A 22,917-nucleotide genomic window follows, 5' to 3' on the forward strand; every position below is an offset into this window, starting at 1 on the left:
TGGATTGGAGAGCAAATCCCGCCGGAAACATTGGTGCCTTCCAGATCAACAGGATTTTAGCCCCTACAAAGGCGGTAGTCGCCTACTTAAGTACATATCTTGGCAAATCTAGAAATGCCAAGACAAAATTGTTCAACCAAATAAACTACCGTCTTGAACTACGGTAGTTTGGGCCTGAGCCTTCCATGACACCTCGGCATTCCACGAATTGCAACATCGAAACTTTGCGCCTTGTAATACTCTCATGGCACTGCAGCAGCCCCGTTTATAGGTTGTGCGTCCATAGACACAGTAGCCTATCATAGAAACTTGTCGAGAGGCACGTCAAACTACGCTCGTCAGGGTTATATACACAGTCGGATGCGTAGTTCATGCTCTGATGCTCTTCAAACTTTGCAAGTACTGCGCTCCGCCAACATTGGCCATCATCAGTCACGATTTCCACTATTCTGGCCCCGGCATGCATGCAGGACGCCAGAAGGAGGATGTGGACAGAGCCCTTTCCACAAGAGTCTGACTTCAAATCGATCAAATCTAACCGCCATACACCACCGCCAAGGTCCATTTCTGTCAACAGCTGCACCATCTTGGTCCCATGGCTTTCATGCGGATCATGTATAGCAAGCACCCGAAGCATATCATCATAGCTCCCCGTAACAACAACCCGCCAACCAGCTGATGTCCAGGTTGAGAGGGGTAGAATCGCAGTCACGCCGGCATTGTGTGCCCCCTTGATGCCTATCGAGGCGGAAATAGTCTCCATTTTTGCATCATTGTCGTGGGGGGCCAGAGAGCACGATGTGTATCTCAGTATTGAGTCGTCGCCCCCACAATAGACAGTTGTCGGTTGCCCAATATCACCTCTACTATTGTCTGGATTGGAGAAGCAAACTGACCAGGCCTCCAAGGTATTTTGAATGTCCAAGTCCGTCCAACCCTGGATGGACCAGGAGTTGTCAAGGTGCAGCAACCGCGCAAGACCGGTCGAAGTAGTCACCGCGATCGTGTTTTCAACGGAAGGATGCCAGTTGCACTGCAAAAACAAAACATCCTCTCCCAGATCGGCACATCGACTCGTTGCCACATGCTCCAGCGCTGGACCATCACCTGTTTCGAGACGGTATATAGCCAGCGTGCCCGTGCTCGACACAACGGCAAAGACGCTCTGGGGCGTTCTACGGGTTGGGTGAAAGCGAAGATCTAAGACTGCGGAAGGTTGTGGCTCCGTTTGAATCTTGATCCTGGTTGCGTGGTTAGGGCCTCATCTCGGTTAAGAGTAGATAGAGTATGCACTGGTATTAGGCAAAAGTCGGCATTGAAGACTCACAAATCGCTCCCGTCCAGGTGGAAAAGCATTAAACTACCATTTCGACTCTGGGGTCTCTTGAATGTGCTTTCCTCCGGCAAATCTTGTTGCTTCTCTATTGGATCTTGGCTCTGTAAATTATAGGTCCCAACCACGAAACAAGACTGGTCGACTGGGCAAAATTGCAAACAGCTCGGTGGCAATTCAAGCCGCATACTCTTGGTAGATGATATAGCCCTGAGGTTATCCATGGCTGGCCGCTTTTAGTAGTAGCCGTTCAAACAAGTGTTGTGCCCTTTACCGTCAAATTCAATGTCTGATAAGTTGACAGACCCTTTGAGGGTTGAGCAAGTCAAAATCATCTCGGCAGTTCGACGGGCACGGCTGGTGGGGCAGAGACACAATGCTCACACCATGGATCGGACCGCACATGCATTAGCAGAGAGAGAGGCCCCCCTGCAACGCAAGCCGCCTTGCAAAATGACCAAGATCAGCCGTTGGGTTCTCCAAAACTACGGAGTACCAACGCCAGGAGTTGTTTAGTTTAGACTCCCCAGATGTCGCGACCAGTTCGAAATGTAACCACATGTGCCGAGCCCCGTCCAAACACCCAGTCCCGTTCTAAAGTGAAGCTACGAAGTGCTATACAGCGAATGGTTCATACACAACCCCTTGTATTTTTTTAAAGAAAAAATTCCCCTCAGCTTGGCAACGTTCGGTGGAGGTAAGCACTGGCGTGAAGCCTCGAACTACTGCGGCAATTGTACAAACCCTTTTGTCTGTGAACGTCATCTGCTGCCACATAAACTGGCACCCCGCGGGAATGGATTCGGACGACTCAGAATTCTATGGTACAGACTTTCCGAAACAATACCGCATTGACAACTAGTTAATAAATGGATTTCTAGGGAGCCCAGACGAGAGGCGGCAGCTCCAAACCCGCGTTGACAGATTCGACGCCCATGCCTGGGCCGAGCAACACAGCGTCTGGGGATTCGGTTCTCCTTGCAGAAGCCCAGCGGTCGCGGCCAAGTCTACAAAGCTACACAACCCTTACGCTGGAATTAGCTACGCGTGGCAGCTCTCTGAAACACTGGATGATTTCTTGTCGAGGCTACCTCCTGAATCGACTGACGGGAGTGAGGACTTGCCCTGGATTTTCATATGCAACCCATACGTTTCGCGAAAGGAGAAGCACGAGGAAAATGGCGGATACATGAAAGGGAACGAGTGCGAAGCTCCGACGGAGAAGGACAGCCACGTCGGCCTCGTGGTTGAAGGCGGAATGGAGAGATTGGAGCTTCTTGCAGATTTCAGGCAAAAGTTGGAGCTGTCAGGCAGATCGACCACATTTTTGAAGCAAGAGCTATTACAAGAACAGAATCAGGCTGTGGTCGATATTCTCCGTCTAGCCCAAGCGGGCAAGGTTCGAAGCGGCAAGGTATGTACGCCATTGTCAAGAGGGAGAACGTGGCGTGACGCATCCAAATTTCCCTGCCCTGTGCTAACACTAGTATTGTATTCGGTCCATTCTCCCAGTGGATGCTCTTTTGCTCGCCTTCCGAGGTCAACGAAATTTGGGGCTTGGTTGCCAAAGCTACGGCACAAAACGAGCTCGGTATAGCAGCCAAGGTAAACCCTAGGTCGCAATTCGATGATTTTCGCAAAGACAGGGTCATCTGCATATATACGGCCGATTTCCAAGACAAATCCGACGTCGGGCGTGTCTTGCAACAGTTGAAGAGGCTCAAGCTTGTTGGGCCAGGGCTACCAACCATGTACTACAAGCCCGGTGAGTCAACATCGCGGGGTAACTGCAAGACGATGCCACCGCCGCATCATGCTGACGACGAGTCAGATATATTTACCTACATTGGTATTTCGCATGGAAACCCTTGGGGACTCGCTGCTTCGATCTACAGTTCGAAATCATTTCAGTAATGGATTTTCGGGTTGCCTGGCCCAACCAAAAATTCCAAGTACCTTGGGAATATAAATTTGCAGCACTCACAAGGGTGGGTAAAAGATGAGGGTAGAACCAGGTTTCACGGCATCTAGACTTCGAATATGACGATCAATTTGTTCGCTGGGCTGTTAGAATGATAATTTTATTTCCATTGTATCCTGAGTTAACGCCATAAACGCCATATACTCCATTTAATGCTAAAGCCGCCTTTGCTTCTTCCAAGTCAACAAGTATAATGATGCAATCATGCGCTGGCTTCTTTCATGTATGCTCGAGAGCCCCAAATGTCATTTGAATCCCCAGATGTACGTGTCAAGACACTTCCCCGATGAGATAGTCCTGGGTGACGTCGAAGTCAACGCTCCTTAGCGGAAGAACGAGTCGATATGCGCTATTGCCATTCAGATAGTAACGGTGCAACTTTTTGGACCGCAAGAACCCCAGCCGTTCGTAGAGTCGCATGGCTGGAGTATTTGATTCTTCAGTCTCCAGAACAATCTCATCGGCATTGCGTTTGGTCATGGCGTCGATAGCTTGTTGCACGAGTGCGGTTGCGATGCCGTGGCCGCGAAAGGACGACTCGACTGCCAGCATAGCGATATACCCGCGCCGAGTTGGTGGAGAGTGAGACGAGTGAACTTCGAGTTTACAAATGATCACACCGACAAGGGATGAGTCGGATGGATTTATGGCCTGGAGTCAACTGAAATTAGCGGACTGAGCGTGTTGCCAGACAACGGACATGTTGGACTTGTGCGCCGAGGCTCCGTACTACTGACCATGAAGCAAAGATGGGCCCACTGACAAAGAAAATATCTGTAGACATAGATGCTGTAAGGCTCGCTCAAGTCTTTAGAGATGAGTGATCGTATGGCTGGCAAATATTCAGACTCAAGACTGTGCTGATACTGGATGAAGCGCAACTGCGAGGACGATTCCTCTTTTCGTGGGAGGGCCATGATGAAACGAGCTTCTGCCGCCAAGACCTGGAGTACGGATTGAAACAGACCTGGTTGTCCTCAGGTGGTGTATATATAGTGCTCCACGACGAGTGACGAGAGTATGCCCGGCCGGTTAACGCTATGTAGGGCAGGTTGTTGGGCTAGCTGTCAGGACGAGCTGCAAACAGTCTCCGATGTTGCCTCCGACTGTGCCTCCAACTGAATCACACCAGTTGCCAACAACCCAAAAGCCAGTCAGGATGGGCTCTTCTTGTATTGGGCGTTGGGCGTCCAACAGCTGCCAGGGCCCGGTCTGGTAAGGCTGACAAGCAGACTCTGACAAGGAGGTCAAGTGTCTGGACGGCGCGACGAAGACGGACTCCAGTTAATGACGGGTTAGGCAACAGGCAGCTCTTGAGCATAGATCATTGATGGATTGCATGGATCGAGCGGGCCGGTGCGGCTCTTGAGCGGCGTGTCCAAACGTCGACTGGTGGTCTGGTGGCACCGCCGTGGCATCAATTGGCGGGGCTTTCAATGTTCAATGTTGGCGATCACATGTGAATCCCCTAGTCAGCGGGGTTTGTACGCGTAAAGTATTGACGCAACGGCCTGAGCTGGCAACGTGCGGACAGAGTGCTTTGTACTCTAGTACTTCAGCCAACAGAACCAGTACAAATGACCAGACTGAACTACCTTATGTTCGCAGAGAACAAGAAGAAAGTTCTGAGTAAAGGATCGGGAGGGCATAAATAGCTGCATGCCCTGGCCACAATGCAGTATTTTCCCTGTTTTTATCTGCATGTGCCCTGATCTTTACCGAATTTATTTTTCTGGGCGTGGTCTCATCAATTGATGTCACCTATGAAGTTCTAGTCGTCCGGGGTCCATGTCACAGCCCTTGTCCTCCTCTGGTCTTGTCTGCCGGGCTAAACCAAAACAAAATGCTACACATGCACATAATAGTCAGTGCCGATCCTTCTCGTATGTACAGTTCGCTCTCGTCCCTGTTTACTCTTCTGCTCAACACCACTTGAAGGGTTCCTCGATACATGAAAATTGTCCAATTGCAGAGAAACCATCGACAGCTGCCGGTACGACGCAGAACGGTTATTAGCGCAATTTCCTCACTACTCCCCGGGTAGCCTGCTCGCGACCAGACGGAGTCTGGAAACTTGAATTCAACGGCCAAGAAAACAAAAACACCCGACACGACAAGGAGAGCGGATAAAAACTTGCCGCATTCTGCCACATGGCCACCACGCTGCGTCGCCGCGCACCACGCGAGACACAACCAGTTGACGACGGTTCGCCAACCCGCGAAGATAGTCCAGCCATCGAGCCGACGGCGCATATCCATGTGGTGGAAAAGGCACCTAGGGCGACGCGAAAGAGGCGGAATACCTTTATATTCTTACTGGGCGGAATATGCGGCTTGCTAGCTGCAGGCTTTTTTGCCAAAACCAATGATCTTATAGACTTCCCTGAAATCGGCGAGCTGAGCATGGACAGCTTCCTCGATGTCCTTCCGGCTGGCCTAATTAAGGATATGCGCGACTTGGTGCAAGGCGAGCGAGAAGTCACAGATGCGTACGACTCTTTTTCAGTCGGCCTCAAGGCACGATCCGAGGGCCTACACGCTCACCATCCCGTGATCATGGTTCCAGGAGTCATTTCCACTGGCTTGGAATCCTGGGGAACTGCCAACACATCACGTCAATACTTCAGGAAACGCTTGTGGGGCAGTTGGACAATGATGAGGGCCCTCGTGCTCGACAAGGAGTTGTGGAAGAAGCATATCATGCTTGATAAGAAAACTGGCCTCGATCCGCCGGGCGTGAAATTACGGGCCGCGCAGGGCTTCGATGCCACAGACTTCTTCATTACGGGATACTGGATCTGGAATAAAATCTTCGAAAATTTGGCCACCATTGGTTATGACCCGACAAACTCTTTCACAGCTGCCTACGATTGGCGGTTGTCCTACCAGAATCTTGAGGTGAGAGACCGGTACTTTTCCCGCCTCAAGTCACACATTGAGTCTGCCGTGGAATATGATGGCGAGAAGGTGGTCCTAGCCTCTCACAGTATGGGCAGCCAGGTCGTTTACTACTTCTTTCACTGGGTTCAGTCAGAACAAGGTGGTCGCGGAGGAGAAGACTGGGTGGATCGTCACATCGGGTCTTGGATCAATATCAGCGGATGCATGCTTGGTGCAGTGAAAGACCTTACCGCGGTATTATCCGGTGAAATGAGGGATACCGCACAACTGAACGCCTTTGCCATATATGGGCTGGAGAAATTTTTGAGTAAAGAAGAGCGGGCGGAGATTTTTCGCGCCATGCCCGGTCTCTCTTCCATGCTGCCGCTCGGCGGCAACGCAGTTTGGGGTGATTTGAATTGGGCACCGGACGATCGACCGAACCAGAACTTTTCATATGGTTCTGTTCTCAATTTCAAGGTCGGGGCCAATTGGACCGCTCCGGACAAAAACATGACTGTTGACGGCTCTATGAAATACCTCTTTGAAACTACAGAGGACTGGTATCAGAAACATGTTAAAAACAGCTACTCTCACGGTGTTGCGCACACCGCAGCTGAAGTGGAAGCTAATGAGAAGGACCCGAAGAAATGGATCAATCCACTTGAGACTCGTCTGCCAAACGCCCCCAATCTGAAGATATATTGCTTCTATGGTGTAGGCAAGCCAACCGAACGCGCATACTACTATCGAGCCCCAGATCAGCCAGCAAGCACAAGGCTCAAAATTACAATTGACACGGCGCTCACTGAAGGTGAAGTTGATCATGGTGTGGTGATGGGCGAAGGTGATGGCACAGTCAATCTTCTTAGCACAGGATACATGTGTAATCGCGGGTGGCATATGAAAAGGTATAACCCTGGCAATTCAAGGATCACGGTGGTAGAAATGCCTCACGAACCGGAGCGATTTAATCCCAGAGGCGGCCCGAAAACTGCTGATCACGTAGACATCCTGGGCCGCCAAAACCTGAACGAACTGATACTTAGGATCGCAGCGGGTAAAGGCGATACCATCACTGATTATGTTGTCAGCAACATCAGCGAATATGCTGACAAGGTCAAGATCTATGAAGAGGGCGAGCAAAAGGCCGCAGCGAAATCATAGTATATGTGTCTCATTCTATACACGAAGTAGGAGTTTTGCTTGTTTGCTCTGTGTAGAGGAAGTTGATGGGCTGGCGTCATGGTTGGTTGCCAATTGCGTTCCCGAAAAGGCCTGTTGGAAATGTTGGGCATGTTTCAATGTACGGAGTACTATACCCTCGATCTTGATGAAAAGATTTGAAGAATTATTGTAGACCAAGGCCTACCAAACATGTTCGTTCGTAGGATACTTGATCTGGAGGGGTTACAGGCCACGTTTATGACCTGCAATGTAAAGTCCATATGTCTGGAATGGGTGACGGCTAGTAGAAATAAGGTCTGGTGTTGCGCAAATGTGGCTTGCTGTGCCCATCGCATGGATGGCTTACCCCACCACTAATGTTCTCCAAAAGCGTGGCATCTCTGCCAAAACCACCCCCCTTTCCACCACAACCTTGCGACTCAAGCCCCTTGGATGAAGATAACCGGGTGGCAGGGAGACGATTTACTTGATTTAAGGACATTGCTGCCGTGGACCGGCTAGGAGAGGCCCGATGCTGCCGGTGTCCCTCTTTCACCCGGCACCCAGTCAGTCATGGAGGACAGTGACAACATCGTCACTGCAGTCAGCTCCGAAGATGAGCATCGACTTTGGACGGGTAAGGCACATTTGGGGCGCATCATACACCGCTTCCATTTCACCGCAGCTTACATGTTTTCTCCAGAGATGAGCGAATGCCTTGCCGCCGATTGCACGAGCCACGAATCCATCGACGACACCCTTCGCGAGTGGCTGGAAATCACTGCCCGGTTGCGATATTGCACCGTGGATTCGCACGACGATTTTTTAGCATGCGCTCACATGTTACTAGAGAGCGACATCTTCAGGAACAATAAAGACTACGTGCGGACTCAGATTATTCACAGTCTACTGCAGGAAGACGAGACCGCGCCGTTGCACGCCATCACCAGCTTCCTGTTTCTTGACGGTTGCAGCGATGAGGCGACGTTCCCGCGGATGATTGAGGAATCGTGCTTCCCCCGGCTTTTAGAGCTTATAACTGCACAGCAAGAGGACGCAGATCCTCGATTGCACCGCCTCCTGCTCCAGCTAATGTACGAAATGTCACGAGTGGAGCGGCTGAACTTTGAAGATTTGACGCTGGTTGATGATTCCTGTGTCCATTACCTTTTCCAACTGATTGAGGGTGTCTCCGATGATGTACGGGATCCTTACCACTACCCTACCATTCGAGTTCTGGTGAGTAAGCAAACTGTGCTGATTTCATATCAACGCGTCGTCAGGACTGACCTGCCCTAGCTTGTTTTGAATGAACAATACATGCTGGCTTCGACCGATTCTGTAACAGAAGGGTCAAGTACGATATCGAACCCATTAACAAATCGCATCGTCAAGTGTCTGAGTCTTCACGGACCCCTGTACAGAACCTTTGGCGAAAATGTCATCCTACTTTTGAACCGGGAAACCGAAACTTCGCTTCAATTACTGATTTTAAAGTTATTGTATCTGCTGTTTACAACAAAAGCCACATACGAATACTTCTATACCAACGACTTGCGAGTTTTGCTGGATGTCATAATTCGGAATTTAATGGATCTACCGGACGAGAAGATATCCTTGCGCCATACATACTTGCGCGTCATGTACCCGCTCTTGGCTCATACACAACTCAATCAGCCACCTCACTACAAAAGAGATGAGGTCCTCCGTGTTCTGAGAATACTTCGTGGGTCCCCGAACGCGCATTTTGCCCCCGCAGACGAGACGACTCTACGATTGGTAGCTCGAGTGACAAAGGTTACATGGATCGAAGAGAAGGAAGAAGAGAAGGAAGGTCCGGGGCAAGCCGAAGTAGCCCGCAAATTCCTTGGAATCAGCCTGTCACCGTCGCAATATGCCAGTAGCATCAGTGTGGGCGATGTGGCGGGGGTAATGGAACGACCTGGGGTCCAAACTCCAAGTCGAAAAGCATCGACGGCATCAGATACGCACGGCAAGACCGATACGGAAGGCAATGGCGCGGAACTGTCTGCAAGGGCAAAGAAGCCACTTCCCATCGTCCCAAAACATCGACATGGCATCCCATTTACTCAGACAGCCAAAGTTTGTGGAAGTGTGAACGGCGAAGGCAAAAAGATTCCTCCCAAAGCACCACCGCCCCGGCGTTGGGGTCGAAGGAAGAGTTTGACGGAGCAATCACCCGTAGAACCCATCGGCGAAGCTAACCCAGACTGAGGACCGCGAGGGCAACGGGGCATGGCAAAGTGTTGTTGAATATGCATTATTGCTTGGTCCCAAGTTATCATTCCGGGTTTATCGAAGTAGCTTGTGTTTACGACACGGCGCTCCTTGGTTTGGAATACAGGTCTAACTGTTCGTGCATGTGGCGAGCCGACAGAAGGGAATATATGGTGCGCCTACATAGCTATATGTTGGGACAGCAAGAGTAGTGGTTATCAAGATCTTTTAGCGTTTATGGCGTCGCGGAGTTACGGGTGCACGAGTAACATTCATCCAGCAACATAAATCAAACGTTGCAAGTAATCAGCTTCTTGTGTCCGCACCAACTAATCTGTAGGGTACATACACAGATGGAGCCTACAGAGGGCGGATGGTAAGCGGTTCAATCCACACGAGATTAATCATCTAAATTGAGTACTCGGCGGGGTGTGTACAGACGGGTTGAGAGTTGTTCAGTGAGAAAGAGGAAAAACCAAAAAATGACGAGCATTCATCCAGGAACATGGATGCCGACTTGTGAAGAAATTCTAATGAGGCACCGACGATTCCTTGCAAAGAAGGTTGCGGACGCGTCATTTGGATGCTATACCATGTATGTACCTCGTGAGAAATGAGAAACGGGAATTGAAGCGTGAAACAGCCGGTAGTGCTGCATGGTGGCTGAGCAGCCGATGCAGGCACTCCATAATCTAATCTACTCCATACAGGGCAAGGAAACGTACTCCGTACCAGACTTGAGATATGCTCACATGTCCTTGTGCCCTGGTGACTTGGTCTGACTTGAGGAAACAAAGGTTGTTAGGGTCTTTTCGACGAGGATCAGCCGTCTTGAAACGGATATTGGCTTTTTTAGTTCTCCTTTTTCATGTCAACTCTTTTTTTGTGCTGCTGGAACTCATACGTAATCTGGACACTGAAGTAGTTAGGTACCACTACGTACTCCGTACTAACTGCGACATCGTGCAGATGGTCTCAATTGACGCTCGGGTAGGCTTCAGCTTGGGAAGCTCTGCTCTGACGTCATATTCTGACCCCCCCCCAGTGTCTTCTTGGCAGCAACGGAGTTATCTCCACCACCATCATCGTCACCACAGTGGCACCAGTGGCTGAAGGCCTGCCTTGTACATGTTAGACAGCACAGCACAAACATGGTTTTCCACCACGTCTTCCAATAGCGGCCACTTGCCGCACCATCTGGCCATAGCTGTGCTTGGCACGCTCCAATGATTCGTAGGTTCAGTGGGCGCCCGAATATTTGTCATTCGAGTACGAGTATCAAGACGCAAGTTTATTAGTCCTTGGCCTGGCTTGAGCTATCGCAGATGTAGTCAGTAATCATCAAGCGGGCGATGGGCAAAAAAGCTGACTTGCCCAGACTGTTTGCGGGTAAATGGAGTGCCTGCGACACTGCCTAGCCAATGTTCCTTTTCCATTGCTGTTGTAGTCCTTTGCTAATTTGAAAAAAAAAAGAGTGAAAAGCTTCCCGCATCTTAGACTGTCACTGCTGTATCTCAAGTAAAGATTCTAGCACGGCCATCGTGATATATTTTCAGGTGGTATCACGACGGTATAATCACTTGTTGGCCGTGCAGATTCACGGGAATGGGCGGACTTGGAATATCTGAGATGCACCCCCATTTACGTACACAGATGGATCATGGAAGACAGATTCCACGATATCCCCCGGGGGGGGGGGGGTCACACAGCCCTGTAGCCACATGGAAGTGTCATGACATCGAACCTGTTCAGCATCACTGCAGTGATAGAATAATGACGACCTAGGACAGTGCTGCCAGGCAAAACACAAACAGAAATGTAGCTACTTCTTGGCTCCATGTCGGCCCAAATGTCATCTCGCCCTTGTTTCCCATTGCTTCCATGACATCAATGGACGAACAGCCGTGGCTGACGGAGCGTGCTAGCTTCGGGCCAAGTCTCATTGGGAGTCAAGCTATTGCGTCAACGTCGCCGTGTCCGGGAGCCCGCCTTGCCCGCCCAGCCCTTAGTGCTACCAGGACGTGCTTGAGTGGGTGATGAGTGGTGGTAGGTAGTGGGGAGTCGTTGACCGAGTCCACGTCTGGATCTGGATCCTCAATGTCGAGCCGGATCAATTGATATTTGTTGCATCTACGGAGTACAGTGGGTGTAGAAGACAGTTGGGGAAAGCCATTCACGGTAATAACCGCTGGTGTGCAGATGAACTGGCGGTGCCACTTGCAGCTCGCCGTCGACCGATTTGCACCACCAAGGTCGCGTCTGGTAGATTCAGATTGGGGCGTCGAGTCCAGATGTCGACGGTCCGTCTGGTATCCTGGGTAAAGTTACCGAGTTCTTTGGGTCAAGTGGTTTTCCCAGTCTGTGGCGCCTGGCCATTCCTCCCTCCTGCCTTCCCAAACTCCAAGCTCCCACATGTGCCAGCTCCCAAGCTCCCAAGCTCCCCCCACACACCTCCACCCCCCTCCCTCGTCCTACCGTTCCCGTCTGTTTGCGCTCGGATCTGTGACCAGGTCGCTGCCTCATCCTCACTGCCTCACCAAACCTTGAAGGGTCTGCGGCCTGCCGGTCTCCCGTCGGCCGTCTACCAAACTTTCAAGGTTTTGCTTGCTCCTCTGGCCCTGCGGCCTTTATAGCTCCACCTCCGCCATGGATCGTCTGGTGTCGTCTTCTCTCCCACAGCAGACGTCCGATGCCAACCTGAACCGAAGCGCCTCCCTCCCACACAGCCAGTCCCAGAGTCACCCGCGACAACGGCAACAGCGGGAGCAAGAGCAACGACAGGAATACAATCACCGACGCAGCACTTCTCAGGCTCCCATACTGGAGCACCAGCACGCGCCAGGCAGCAAGACTGCATCTCCTGCTCCCCTGGCCGGCGTGGGCAGGTTCACCGAGGAGTGGGACGCCAGCCAGCGCGGCAGCTCCATCATCGACGAGAGCAACCGACCCGGTTTCGCCGCCATGCAGCGCTCCAATTCCGTGCACAGCTTCGCTGCTGGCGATGATCAGCAGCTTCCCGTGCGAAACAACACACTTCGCAAGAAGTCGTCCATGAGACGAACCAGCAGCCTCAGACGCAGTAGCAGTCGCCGAAGTAGCAGACCCGGCAGTGTTAGGAGTTTGGCCTTGCATTCGGCCTCGGACCGTGATGATGCTCACAGCGCTTTTTACTGCCCTATCCCTACCTCCGGCACTCCGACAGATGTCCTTGCCAGCAGATTCCAGAGTATGTCAAGTGACCTTGCATTCCCCATGTGTGCGACGTCATCTCGTCATCCGTGACTATGGCTCTATCTAGCTCTAGCTCTAGCTCTTGCCGCAGACGCGAACTTGCGATAACTCTGCTAATGCCAGCGTACTTCTAGCCTGGAGAAAGGTTCTCAAAGACTTGATAGCCTACTTCCGCGAGATCCAGTCGCACTACGAGCAAAGGTCCAAGGCCCTTGTCAAGCTTGCCAATGTTGCAAACAATATCTCGACCCCCCCGCAGTTTCTTCGATCTGCCGGGATTGACGATGCCCTGCAGTTTCTCCGTAACTACAACACAGCTGCCATTCAAGAAGCTAATAAGTCCAAGGAAATCGAGGAGGATGTAATCTTAGCTCTGACAGGGTTGAGGAGCGATCTTCAGCAGAAAATCAAGGAAATCAAGCACTTATCTGGCGACTTCAAAAACTCAGTGGATCGCGAGATGGAGACCACGTCCAAAGCCGTTCGTGCTCTTGCCGAAGTTCTCGACAAGACGGAAATAGACGCCTCGTCTACAACGGGGAAGCAAGATCCCTATCTGATGCGCCTCGCAGTTGACCGACAAGTCGAGCGCCAAATAGACGAAGAGAACTACCTTCACCAGGCAAGCAAACATTCCCCCAGCCGACTTCTTCCCACCGACTGGGAGCAAAATATCTTCAATCACACCTTTCTTACCATTCTCGTAGGCATATTTGAACCTTGAAGGCTCTGGCCGTGAGCTGGAGTCAATTGTTGTTGGGGAAATCCAAAAGGCGTATAACGCTTACGCAGGTATCCTCAAGCGCGAAGCCGACAATGCCTATGCAGTGGTAGATGAACTGCGCGAAGGTCCCATCAACATGCCCAAGGACCAAGAATGGATTCATTTCGTCACACACGATGACCACATCGTTGACCCTACCGTACCCATGCGATCTTCTGATCAGATCCATTACCCGGGCCAGGATCATGTCTCAGCACAGGAGATTCGAGCTGGGCTTCTGGAGCGCAAGAGCAAATATCTGAAGAGCTACACAGCCGGATGGTAAGTTATTATCACCCCGGTATTTTTCCGCACTTCTTCATTTTGGTGCCTGCTGTTTATTCTGCGATTCATTACTGCTTTCAAAGTTTAATCAGCACGTACCACGGGTCGACTAACAATTTCCCAGGTATGTCCTTTCTACAACACACCTCCATGAGTTCAAGTCGGCGGACAAAGCACAAGCTCCGGTCATGTCACTGTACTTGCCCGAGCAGAAGCTCGGCTCCCATTCGACCGAGGGTGGCTCATCCAACAAATTTATCCTCAAGGGGCGACAAACTGGCACGATGCACCGCGGGCACACCTGGGTTTTCAGAGCCGAAAGTCATGATACTATGATGGCATGGTACGAGGACATTAAGGCATTGACTGAAAAGACCCCCGAAGAACGATCCCAGTTTGTTCGCACTCACTCTCGAAGCTTAAGCCGATCATCCCGTCGATCCGTTAGCAGTGATGGCATCGTGGACGAAGACGATGAAGAGCCTTTCTCTGCGAATCAAGTGGACGTCAACCCAGAGCCACGAGAGGACATGGTTTCCCGACGGCCTCAACCAGGTGGGCGGTTTCCATCAGATCTTCAAATCAACGCACAGCGTGGCTTACAGGCGCCACAATCGCCATCTAGTGTAAGCTCCGGTCACCAGGATCACTCTCCGGATGCCCAAGCCTATGCGGCTGCGGGGGCTCTACCGGCGGCTGCGCTTGTAGCCGGACGTGAGGGTCAGCATCTGCACCATGGCCAAGAAAATCACATGGGCTATGGAGGCACCGAGCAAACTCCAATGGAAGATATGCCATCCCAAGCTGCCATAGCCAGTCAACAGGCGCATCATGATGGCGTTAATCCATACACATGCGAACCAGTTCCCCATCCGTCAAACCAAGACGGGGGGTATTTTGCCGGCGCCTTCGTGGGTTCACAAGGACATCAAGATCACGACCTTGACGGGAAAGCCACCAACGTTGTCCCTGAAGCCTCTGAGCTTTCAAATGCACCCCGGCAAAATGTAGATACCGAGCCTGTCAATTCTGGTGAACGCGAAGTGGCTTCTAACACGACCGAAAACGACAGTCAAAGCCATGCAAATGCTAATGCTACGGCCGACAAAATAAGTCCCCTTGTATTGGCAGCCAGTAATATCCCTAGATCCGAAACTCAACGAGAGTTAGCCCTCCAGGTGGTTCCCGAAGCCAGTGCCACCGAACATACCACCCCGGCCGAAACTTCTTTGGGAGGGACAAGCAGACCGAAGAGAGAAACTGACGACAGAACGGAAAGCGCTGCCACTATCTCAAACTTGCAAATCCCCGGGAAATACCCGAAGGGCAGCGGTATTGTCTCGCCTTAAGTGTTCCATCTTTTTGAAGGCTTTTCCTTTATTTCTGCTTCTTAAAAGCGATTGATGGGGCTCCTTTTCATGTTATTTCCTTGATCGATGCTGTTCCCACATCGTTCTGCTGTACATGTCGTGGTGTTTTTATCGGGTGTCTTTTGTCTTCTTCCTACTACGATTTGTTAGGCTATGTTTCTTGGATTATGAAAGCGCCTCTACACATACAGTTTTCTTGTTAACTTGCTGTACGGTGCTGCCTGAATGGGATAGTTTTCCTCTGCCGCGTGTGTACCTGTATACTTAGCAATATTTAGTAGACAGAAATTGAACACGCTTTTTTGGTATTTCACCCCCAAACACGCATTCGTGTCATGGAGAGCCGGCACATACCAACTGGCGGGCACAAAGAGGAACTTTGTAATGGCCACGGCACGCACATTATACCAGGTTGCAGTGATTCACGCCCATGACTTGACAGCCGTCTGTCGCAGTAGGAAGCTTCCCTAGGCATTATGCTGCCACCATATTACGTTTCTCGCCTAAGGCTAGAGCCAGCCAGTTATCTTCTCGAGAAACATGTATTCGACTGCCCTACTTTGTAGTTTTGTGTTATTCTCACTGGGCAGCCGTTGCGTGGCTATAAAAAGTCCACGCCCCGATGCACATGTTACCACGAGGTCCCTGTGTGACAATGATGAAGCCGGGTGGTCACTTTCCTACCGCAACACCCATCAATCGGAGTCTGGCCACGAGGGCCGGATCCGCAACTTCAACAACGTTGTCGGGGATCTGCTGTAGCATCTGCACGGTTCATGTAACGGCTCATGTAACGGATCGTGATGATCGTCATGTGCAAAAGCTCATTGACCTCACAAGTTTCTGTGTACCTGAGGCTTCCCGTATATCCGTTATTGGGTATCATGCATCTCATTTTTATTTCTTCAAGCATGGGTTTTCCATCTGAAGCTACGGGTATTGTAAGAATTGCTACCCAGTCCTCGTATGTCATTCCGGTATCAATAATCCCATTTCCGTGTACCTCGTTACTCTTCTCAACTTCCTAGATTCCTCTAAGCGCTAAAACCGCTTTACGCTCTACCCACTGCAAGTCAGTGCCGACTGTAAGTCATAATTTTCCTGGCCCGCGTCTTCGATCACAGCGATGTATGTACGGGTGGCTCCAATCCACAGCGCACCGCATGAACCATTTGCCCACCCCCTTCCTCTCACTAAACGGCTCATTGTCGTCCAATCAGCGCCGCCGCTGAATGCCAAACAAAACGAATGGGGGGCAAGACGACGTCTCCTACGGCTTGGGTATGCGGATGGTCTTGCTCGTCATCAGACATCCATGCAACATGAACAGAAGTACTGCGGGATGGAACTCTAGCGCCGAGTCTTTTAACCATGCCCCAAAAGGCACGTCGTCGAGGACCTGGCCACAATATACCCAATATGCCATGAGGCCATCGAGAAAAAGAGACGTCGGGATCGGTGTACCCTCGAAGAACTTGCTCTTGCCCGTAGCGTCCTTGGGAAGCACTGAAACAGTAACGTTGAAGCGAGCAAGACGCGTTAGGCCACATAGGACGAAGAAGGCGAGCCCGACGGTGTCGAGAGTAGATCGAAAGCCGATAGTAAACGCCACCATGGCCGGCGCGACCCCAAACGAAATCTATATGAACGAGGGTGTTAGCAAGCCATGTGCATCGATTGCAACGGAATCCTGCATCGCGTTGCAAACAAAACGGCAAAGTGAAATCGCACCAAATCGGCTAGAGAATCCAGCTCTTGACCCATGAGACTGCTCTTATTTCTCCACCGTGCCACCCTCCCATCGAGAAAATCGAAAAACAGGCCAAAGGGCAAAAAGGCCAACGCCAGCCAAACATTGTCAAAAGAATCCGGATCGCCCAGACAGTATCGAAGAGACGAGAAAATGGACATGACTCCGCAGAAGCCTATAGAAGGGTGCGAACGAGCAGTTAGCACGCCGGCCATCCCAAGAGACGCAAGACTTGTCGCGTGTAGATCTGCAGCTTGAAGAGAGAAAGGAGAAAAATACCATTCATTAAAGTGATGAGGTCGGCGAGATGCATGGCCCGCACGAGGGAGAAGTGTCCAACGTCTGCAGATAGTAGCGTCTTTTGCTTGTCGATAGCTTCGCAAGCAAGCAAGCAAACCACGTAGTTAGTTTCGAAATAGGCTTAGATTTCGGTGAACGCTAAGATAGCCGTCAATGGCAACATACCAGGCTGATTATGATTGAAACTAGTCTTCCCCATGGCGCCGTTCGCGCTTGAGGAAGCAACGCTACTTCTCTTCGACATTTTATTTCCCGTAGCACTGAGGGTTAGAGGCGCAGTTGGGAACCTTTCAACCTCAGAAACTGGCGTCGAGGAAGGAGACCAGGGGCATTCAAAAGCCTTTGGCGTCGAGGTTGGAGAGTAAAATGTCTTGAAAAAAATTCGACAGGGGAAAATGGAAGAAGAGAAAGCGTTGAGAAATCCCTTTGGAAAGCTAAAGGGAAGGAAAAGAGAAGACCCAAAGACGTCAGGATCTGGCAACGAGGTTCAGAATGACGGATGACGCCTCGATTGGAGGCTTGTGGCCGTGACCTTGTTTCTTGGGGGGCTGGGCGGGAAAACCAGGCAAGAGGGTACTTAAGTAGGTAGCACTGCATCCGGCGGGTGACTTGGGGTGACGGAGACTGACTGGCTCTGTGGCGGTGTTGATCGATTGATTGGCTACCAGTTCCAACTTTGAGCTCAAGGTTAGGTACGTACCAGTCAGAGCTTGGGTTTGCATGTGGTCAGGGAGCCCAGCCAACAGCTACCGTACTTTATGTACTTATGCAAGGTTACTTAGTACATACTTACTTAAGTACACTACCGGTACCTAGCAGTTACATGTTGGGACTGACCAGTCTTAATTGATGAACCACTGGAGTTCAATTATTAGTCATCAGATAGCCGTTTAGTCTCATTATTCTAAAACTCCTACAATCAACTCCTATTCTTGATGCGAGTACGTCTTCGATTCCAATTACCTATTACTTCACTAACCAGCTATGATGAGTACTCCATACATCATTGTGATTCCCTTCACACGCTCAGCCAAGTCCGGTCAACAAAACAGGAAAACCATGCCGCCGTGCTACACTATATAGCCTTGGTCATAATCAATGCTGGTTTCAGAGGGAAATACAAAAACAACCAGAACAAAACTAGATGCCCCTCCTAACGCCGTGTTGCGGTGTCGACCCGAATATAATATACCACTTCTTTGTGCTGAACATTAAGACTGTAGCCTGCGCCGCTAAATGACCCCAGACGACAAAGGCGGAAGAAGCATCACACATCGTGTTCCCCATGCATCGCTCAACCCCGTCCCGAATCCATAGACATCTATTAGTGCTGGCAAATTCACCATGACCAAATAACTGAATTTGAAGCAGTCGCTTCGTCATCTCACCCGGCGAAAAAAAAAAAAAAAAAAAAGGGGGGGCTTCAACGTGTCGGAAACAGAACCAAGAAGGAACCCTGAACTCCTTCGAACCGCTTCATCGTTTTATCAAAACCGATAAGCCATCAACCCATGACCCGCATGAGCCCGATATGCCGCAAATGCTGTATCCGCGCGGTGGAATGATGTTATGGCTACAGGGAAAGCTTTCGTTAGTGCCTGCAAATTATCACATCCACAACCTCGCAATTCCCACACTTACGCGGAGCCTCCATGAGCGTTGCCAAAAATGGGCGATTTTCTACCCAGGCTTGTCAATATTTGTACACCATCGATCCAAAACCCTGCTCGGACCAGAAGTCCGCTTAAGTACTCGCCACGACGAATATCTGCGCCAGGTCAGCAAATTGACAGTCCTCGAGCCACTGGACCATTATCTTACCAAATTCAAAGGTGTCGCCTCCCTCCTTTCCACCCCTATTGCCAAATAGTTGTGAGGTGTTGTCATCGTATACAAATTCCAGGCCATTCAGTGCCGACCCGTGGTAAACAGTTACTCGAGACATGATTCTATCTTGTTGGGTTGCACTAGTAAAGACGAACTCTTGTGCTTCACTGCCTTCCATTTTGGACTCGCCCAACTTCTGGCTTCGAGAGGCGGTCCTGCCATTTCCCAATTTCACCAGAGAACTTTTCGAGGTGAACTCCTTGAAATCAGTAATAGTTAAAGAACCTCCTCCGTGAGACTTGATCGATATCGATATGCGCCCCTTCCGTTTGGCTTCGGGCAAGCGAGCTCGCAAGTCCTGCTCACTCAGTGCAAGTTGCCGTTGTACCGGCCCGGTTTCCGTCGTATATTCAAGCCATGCATGGCAAACATCGTCTCCCTCACCTAGGATCTCCACAAATGAAACACCCGTCGCCGCCATTGCCAGAACAGTGCCCCCTTCGATTGCGAAAGCTTGGACACTGTCGTCCGAATTCAAGGGAGCATCATTGGGAAGTCTGAAGGCTGGATGGGCCCGGAATCGCAAACAGTCGAGGCGGTGCCACCCACACTCGTCCGCTTGGTGCACCAATCCGCCCTTTGATTTCGTCCTGGTAGAGAATGCCTCTCTTGGAACGAACGAGCGGTTCAAGACAACATAATCTCTTAGCATGATACCGGACTCCTGGTGTGGACAGCCAAACAAATGCCCAGTCTCATGCAAGTGAGCGCCAACACCAATGTTTACGGCCTCCCAAGAGCTGCCCGCTTCATTGCAATCATTCGCGACGTATTTCGTGTCTGTAGGAGTGCAATCTGTAAAAGCGGGCACAACTTCTTCGAAACTGGACGGGTAACTCTGCAGACAGTGTGAGCCAAAAATTGCAAGCTGCAGGTCTCCCGCATTACCGCCCAGAGCAGCGTGGCCTCGAATGACTTTCTCCTGGACATCCCAATGCGCGTCGAGGAAAAGCACCGACACGTAATTCTTTTGACCTGGAAGGGGCTTGAAGTATTCTTTAACGGCGTCAGCAGCCATGCCAAACAAGGCGTTCTTGTCAGTCGCTTTTTCGAACTGCTGGGCTCTGTTCAAGTCGAGAATCTCAGCCACAGTTTTGTCCGAACGAATAATGTGAATCCGAGCCTCAGATCGCATGGTCCCGTTTTCTCTATCACGATAATTGGCGGTCCCCAAAGTCCATTCCTCTTCGTACCGGAATACTCGACGCCCGAGCTTGTGCCTCCACATTTGCTCCGCAGTGAAGGCCTGCCAGAGATATGCCGCCATCCGAAACTTTCGTACGGCCGTTTCCAACCCATTACCCTCCTTTTCTGCCCGAGCTGGCGTTGCATCATATGTTTGCGGCGAATCCTTTGCGACAATAATCGCAAGCTGTAGTGGCGGGGCGTTCATTGGGGGTATCATATGGAGAGTTAAATACGAGGCATGAATAGGATTAGACGACGAGCTATTGGCAAGTTTAGGGCTGGAGAAGTCGAGTCGAAATTTGTTTGGTCCGGGTTGCAAGTATACCAGAGCCTTGAAGTGAGATTCGCATACTGGCCAGCTAATGGCAGGAAAGCTGTCATCGTATCGGCTAATAACCACATTACCATCCATCGAGTACTGTCCAGGCTCGCCAATGGTACCATGCAGCAATAGCACTTTTTGATACACCTGGGGATGAGTGGTCAGCACGAGTTTAAATCCAAAGTACAAAGAGTTGGTTGGGTGCAAGGTATTGCCAAAGTATTGCCAGTTTATACATGACCCAACTTGATTACCAACTCAATTGTACATTATATTGGCCAGAGACAAAGAAAAAACGCACCCATGAGTTTTCCGAGACACTATGTATTCGCGGGGCATATTGAGACAAGGGCACACTGCCTCGACTATTGCTTGGTGGAGCTCCAAGGCCAGACATGCCTGACACGCTGTGCCTGCTGGTGTTGCTCCCAGGAGATATCATTGGTCGCGTTGATTGAGACATCTGCACCTGGTTTTGCTGCGAGGTGTTGGTTTTCTTAATTTGAAGATCAAGGGCAGGGTCGGACTGGTGTGCGATAGACGGAGGAGTTACAGAACCACTTGATGGTGATGTGCCTTGGCTGGTGGCGCCATCGCTAGAGGCATCGGTAGAGTTGTCGGTTCGAAAGCTTGCTCTGGATCGGCGGCGCAATTCTTTGAGAAATGTAGGAGCCATGGTTGTTCACGGTTCGGAAAGGAGGGGTGTCTCTTGGCCAGGAATGGTCTGTGACTGACACTGCCAGTTGTCTTGTCTTTGTCTTTCAATGAGACTCGTTATTCACGGACGTGGTTCCAGAGGTGGTGATGGCTTGTGGAGGGTTGGACCAAGCGTGCGAGTGAGGGCGGGAGGGACAATCGATTCAAGTGGTCCGAGAAACGGGTGGGACAGCTCTGGAAGAAGCAACGAAAGAGTATTGAGCTCTGTACAAAGTGCAATGGCAGCGATGGAGAGAGTTGTTGGTTGCCGATGGGCGATAGTCAGCTGCGAACCGTCGAACCGTCGAAGGGTGCGAGTCACACAGAGCCTCCCATGTGCTATAATTCGGGTCAATCTCGTCGGTGTTCAGCGGGAAAGTCGGATCGTCGCAAATTGGTCAAGTTGCATGCCGCTCCGTCGATAGCTTCCAAGTTGCGAGGGAGAATAATGGCAGCTAGCGAAGGAAAGGGCTTCTCCCAGGAAGAACGAGCGGCAAGTGGCTGACGGGAGAGGACTGGGAAAGGGAAACAATTCAACCGTAAAAGAAGCCAGGAGTGGAAACATTGAACATTGAAAGGAGACGAGCTAAGCGCAGCAGCAGACATGTGCAGGTCAAACGCCAGTCAGCAGCACAGCCTTACGCAGACGGATATACTCCGTACATACAGCCTGACCAGGTGGACTGAACAGCTCGTAAAAAAGATGGCCTCTTGCCTCTCTACGGAGTAGCTAGCTAAAGTTCTGAGGCGTCTGGTTGGGTCACGTCAAGCTGGATGAACATGGTCAGGGCTGTTGCTGGGTGGGAATGTACTCCGTACTAGGATGAAGGCGGGGCACGGGGCACTGGGGTGACGTAGTCGGTACTCGAACGACTCTTGTAGATGTCGGGCCGTTCGTACGCCAGTCGACACTACGAGGCGGCCAAAAATACATACTGCAGGGGCCCTGGTCCAACCGAAGAGGATTCTTTTATTAGTGCGGAGCAAGATGGAGGTGGTAATCAGTTCGGTGGTTCCCAGGCGGCGTTGGCGTTGCAGGTGCGCATGCATCAGCACAGTGGCAAGTGGCACCGTAGCACCGTAGCACCATCGAGATTGCTAGTACATGTCTGGTTTAATCGTCCCAGACCAGCCAGGCGCATGTCTGCGCGACGTCCATGACCAGCCCTCTCTGCTGCACCGCATCAGCATTGTGAATTGATGTTCTGGAGCATCGTGCCCAATATCTCCTGTGATTGAAGTGGTGTCAGACGGAGCCCAAAGTGTGGATCACCTTGGTTGCGCGCCGAGTGGTACTTAATAAGGCTTCAATGGGCTTGATGAGGCTCGACTGCTTCCGCTTCCGCATGCAAATGCCAGATGCTGCAATTGTTCCGCCGCCTCATCTCTGCTTTACGGAGTTGACGAACCGGACCAGACCCACCAGATTGGTCACCGCCCTGTTCACAGCGACTTGCCTGACACGGTGCTATCAACGGTTTGATACGAGTTGATGCCACGCTCCGACACGAGCAGGCCGACGGCGG

General features: G+C 51.0%; 8 protein-coding genes across 8 annotated transcripts; 4 read left to right on the forward strand and 4 right to left on the reverse strand.

The window, feature by feature from the left end:
- Positions 1-265: 265 nt before the first annotated feature.
- rrt2 (Diphthine methyltransferase) lies at positions 266-1,557 on the reverse strand (the record flags this gene model as incomplete). The annotated part of the gene is made up of 2 exons (XM_066130308.1): positions 266-1,241; positions 1,328-1,557. 2 exons carry the CDS (start codon positions 1,555-1,557, stop codon positions 266-268), a joined length of 1,206 nt encoding a protein of 401 aa, XP_065986225.1.
- A 572-nt stretch (positions 1,558-2,129) lies between these two features.
- G6M90_00g042790 (uncharacterized protein) lies at positions 2,130-3,247 on the forward strand (the record flags this gene model as incomplete). The annotated part of the gene is made up of 4 exons (XM_066130309.1): positions 2,130-2,157; positions 2,215-2,747; positions 2,846-3,098; positions 3,165-3,247. 4 exons carry the CDS (start codon positions 2,130-2,132, stop codon positions 3,245-3,247), a joined length of 897 nt encoding a protein of 298 aa, XP_065986456.1.
- A 337-nt stretch (positions 3,248-3,584) lies between these two features.
- Positions 3,585-4,231, reverse strand: NAA30 (N-alpha-acetyltransferase 30; the record flags this gene model as incomplete). Its single annotated transcript, XM_014692129.2, has 2 exons — positions 3,585-3,965; positions 4,052-4,231. 2 exons carry the CDS (start codon positions 4,229-4,231, stop codon positions 3,585-3,587), a joined length of 561 nt encoding a protein of 186 aa, XP_014547615.2.
- Positions 4,232-5,465: 1,234 nt separating this feature from the next.
- plh1 (Phospholipid:diacylglycerol acyltransferase) lies at positions 5,466-7,361 on the forward strand (the record flags this gene model as incomplete). Its single annotated transcript, XM_014692130.1, has 1 exon — positions 5,466-7,361. One exon carries the CDS (start codon positions 5,466-5,468, stop codon positions 7,359-7,361), a length of 1,896 nt encoding a protein of 631 aa, XP_014547616.1.
- A 573-nt stretch (positions 7,362-7,934) lies between these two features.
- dip1 lies at positions 7,935-9,596 on the forward strand (the record flags this gene model as incomplete). Its single annotated transcript, XM_014692131.1, has 3 exons — positions 7,935-7,998; positions 8,065-8,600; positions 8,661-9,596. The coding sequence occupies 3 exons, from the start codon at positions 7,935-7,937 to the stop codon at positions 9,594-9,596; spliced, it is 1,536 nt and encodes a 511-aa protein (XP_014547617.1).
- A 2,649-nt stretch (positions 9,597-12,245) lies between these two features.
- On the forward strand, positions 12,246-15,227 carry SLM1 (Phosphatidylinositol 4,5-bisphosphate-binding protein SLM1; the record flags this gene model as incomplete). The annotated part of the gene is made up of 4 exons (XM_066130310.1): positions 12,246-12,825; positions 12,965-13,452; positions 13,538-13,875; positions 14,003-15,227. 4 exons carry the CDS (start codon positions 12,246-12,248, stop codon positions 15,225-15,227), a joined length of 2,631 nt encoding a protein of 876 aa, XP_065986540.1.
- Positions 15,228-16,518: 1,291 nt separating this feature from the next.
- On the reverse strand, positions 16,519-17,542 carry pps1 (CDP-diacylglycerol--serine O-phosphatidyltransferase; the record flags this gene model as incomplete). The annotated part of the gene is made up of 4 exons (XM_014692133.2): positions 16,519-16,887; positions 16,980-17,173; positions 17,278-17,373; positions 17,464-17,542. The coding sequence occupies 4 exons, from the start codon at positions 17,540-17,542 to the stop codon at positions 16,519-16,521; spliced, it is 738 nt and encodes a 245-aa protein (XP_014547619.2).
- A 1,232-nt stretch (positions 17,543-18,774) lies between these two features.
- G6M90_00g042850 (uncharacterized protein) lies at positions 18,775-21,371 on the reverse strand (the record flags this gene model as incomplete). The annotated part of the gene is made up of 4 exons (XM_014692134.1): positions 18,775-18,871; positions 18,940-19,066; positions 19,120-20,842; positions 20,997-21,371. The coding sequence occupies 4 exons, from the start codon at positions 21,369-21,371 to the stop codon at positions 18,775-18,777; spliced, it is 2,322 nt and encodes a 773-aa protein (XP_014547620.1).
- Between the last annotated feature and the right edge of the window lie 1,546 nt (positions 21,372-22,917).

The sequence above is a fragment of the Metarhizium brunneum genome, chromosome 2 (genome assembly GCF_013426205.1).
Source record: "Metarhizium brunneum chromosome 2, complete sequence".
Classification (NCBI taxonomy): domain Eukaryota; kingdom Fungi; phylum Ascomycota; class Sordariomycetes; order Hypocreales; family Clavicipitaceae; genus Metarhizium; species Metarhizium brunneum.